Genomic DNA, 2293 nt, shown 5'->3' on the forward strand with positions numbered 1-2293 from the left:
GCAGATTAAGGCCCGCCTGTTCCCTCTCCCACGCGACGGCGCCTTCGTGATTAAAGTGTCTCCGTAGACGCTCAAGCACATCTAGAGCTCTTGCCCCGGAGTGACCTTTGCAACTTCTTAGCCCGAAGTATATTGTCCTTTTTCGCTAAAGGTCCTCCCTCGACGCTTTAAAAAGCACAGGTGCAGCTCGCAAATAGTTGTGCAGCACACATGCCGCCTTGATGAATGAGATGACCCTTCCTGGTTCGGCATCGATAGTCATGTGCAAAAACCTAAAACGGTTTGACAGAATGCCAAACGCATCTTCTGCTACCCGTCTGGCTCGGCTTAATCTGAAATGAAAAAAATAAAATAAAACGATAAGGAATACGGTGTTTAGAAATGACACAATGCAGGCAACACCTGCAGTTAAATATAACCTTTTCTTCAATCAAATTTGTACCAGTGTACGGCTTCATTAAGTATTTAGACAAGGGGAAGGCGTCGTCTCCCACGATGACGGGTGGGACGCCGACCGGTCCAGGTCCTGAGATCGGCAGCCCGGCTGTTCCGTTCTCGATGGCATTCCGCAGTGGTGTCGTTCTCCGAACACCTCCATCTCCATTAGACCCTGGTGCGCCAACATCAATGTACAAAGACCTGCTGTCTGCGTCCACAAGAGCAAAAATCACGATACTGAAGGTCTTCTTGTAATTAAAAAACACAGATCGAGATTTTGGAGGTTTGATAATTGTGGCATGTTTTCCGTCCAGCGCTCCAATACATTGCGGGAACTGCCATATTTCGAAAAAGTTCTTCATTACTGCCAGCCACTCATCTTTCGTCCGCGGGGACACCAGATATTTTGGACCCAGCATTTTGTAAATGGCGTCACAAGTTTCAACGAGGAACCCGTTGACGGCGCTCTGGCTAATGCGGAACTGCCTGCTTGAGGAATGTTGACTTTCGCCTGAAAATTCGCAAGAAAACAAGAAACACGGCTAAGTCGAGCGTAGCTCTCAAATATGCTGAAACAAGGACACAAGTAAGAAGAATAACCACACACCTGAGGCAAGAAACCGCAGCGTCAGTTGAAGTTTGTCTTTTGCTGGGATGGCTGGACGCATTTGAGTGTCGAGTTTTTGGATGCATGATGCAATTGACGAGAGGATGTCAGCAAACTGGTTGGAGCCAACGCGCAGCAAGCGGCGGTACTCCACGGGGTCGCTCTCCAGAAGTTCTTGATAGAGTATATTCTGTATATCGAGTTTCTTCTTGGACATCCATGTTTTAATCCATGGTTTTTTGCGTCAGTTTTACGTGCTTCCGCGACTTCCTCATCCGCCATCATGAGGGCACAAGCCACAACAACTCGTGAAGCCTTGTTGGACTCCATGTTCGAATCGAAAACAATTTCCCGTCGTTTTCTTTCTTTTTCTTTTCGGCTCCTATTTTCCCTATCCGCAGGAATCCTCAAGCATCTTCCACAGCTGTATCTCGTGCGTACTAAGCGTACTGGAAAATAAGCAAGGGCCTATCCGTGCACGAGAGGCGTGAGAGGCATATATATATATATAAAAAAAAACGCTCGTGCAACGAAGTGCACCACAGGCACTTTCACGCAATCGGTTCCCGGGCTTGTCCGAGGATCACAGCGGACTCGAGAAAAGGCAGAATTGGAGCGCTTTCAAAACCACTATAATCATGGTCCGGCTGGTCCGCGGACATAATCTGTGACGTTCGCCTACGTGATACGCAAGATATATCAGGTCCGAGGACACGTTTTTCAGGTCCGTGGACATGTCCCTTGGTTTTGCCTGCTGTTTTCGCAAGAACAATGGCCGATTTTATAGCCCGGAAAAGGTGACGTCACGCCTTTCGTAGGAACTTGTCCGGGGACAAAGTCCTTGATGTGAATACACCATTACGAACGTTATTTCTGCGCCGGTAGCAGCGGACCTGCTGAAAGCGAGCCACGGGCTGGGCTTCATTAGAAGTACAGCGGCCAGCCACGGGACGATGGAAAGACCTCCACGGGTCCGATTTGCGCCCCGGGCCGGAGTTTGGAGGTCCCTCGTGTTTGAGCTACAATGATGATTTTATGCTCGAAGTCGCTTTCTTAAGCTACTTTAAATTTTTTTGAAAATAAGACGGTGGTTTTCCCCTTGAATATTTCTTAAAGGGACCATTGCCTACTGATAAATGGCGAAAGTCGACATTGGGCGTAAAAGTTGGGATTGATGGACCCTTGAAAAATTATCCTTTCTTCTAAAATCACAAACTGTCTGGGTAGTCATATTTTGAGCTAAATAAA

General features: G+C 47.7%; 1 protein-coding gene across 1 annotated transcript; it reads right to left on the bottom strand.

Annotated features, from left to right (window-relative positions):
• Positions 1–272: 272 nt before the first annotated feature.
• Positions 273–1262, bottom strand: LOC120846673 (protein ALP1-like). The gene is made up of 3 exons (XM_040218524.1): positions 1046–1262; positions 420–949; positions 273–332 (listed from the first exon to the last, which is right to left on the bottom strand). Exons 1-3 carry the CDS (start codon positions 1260–1262, stop codon positions 273–275), a joined length of 807 nt encoding a protein of 268 aa, XP_040074458.1.
• Positions 1263–2293: the final 1031 nt, after the last annotated feature.

The sequence above is a fragment of the Ixodes scapularis genome, unplaced genomic scaffold (assembly GCF_016920785.2).
Source record: "Ixodes scapularis isolate PalLabHiFi unplaced genomic scaffold, ASM1692078v2 PGA_scaffold8__174_contigs__length_109621045, whole genome shotgun sequence".
NCBI classification, from domain to species: domain Eukaryota; kingdom Metazoa; phylum Arthropoda; class Arachnida; order Ixodida; family Ixodidae; genus Ixodes; species Ixodes scapularis.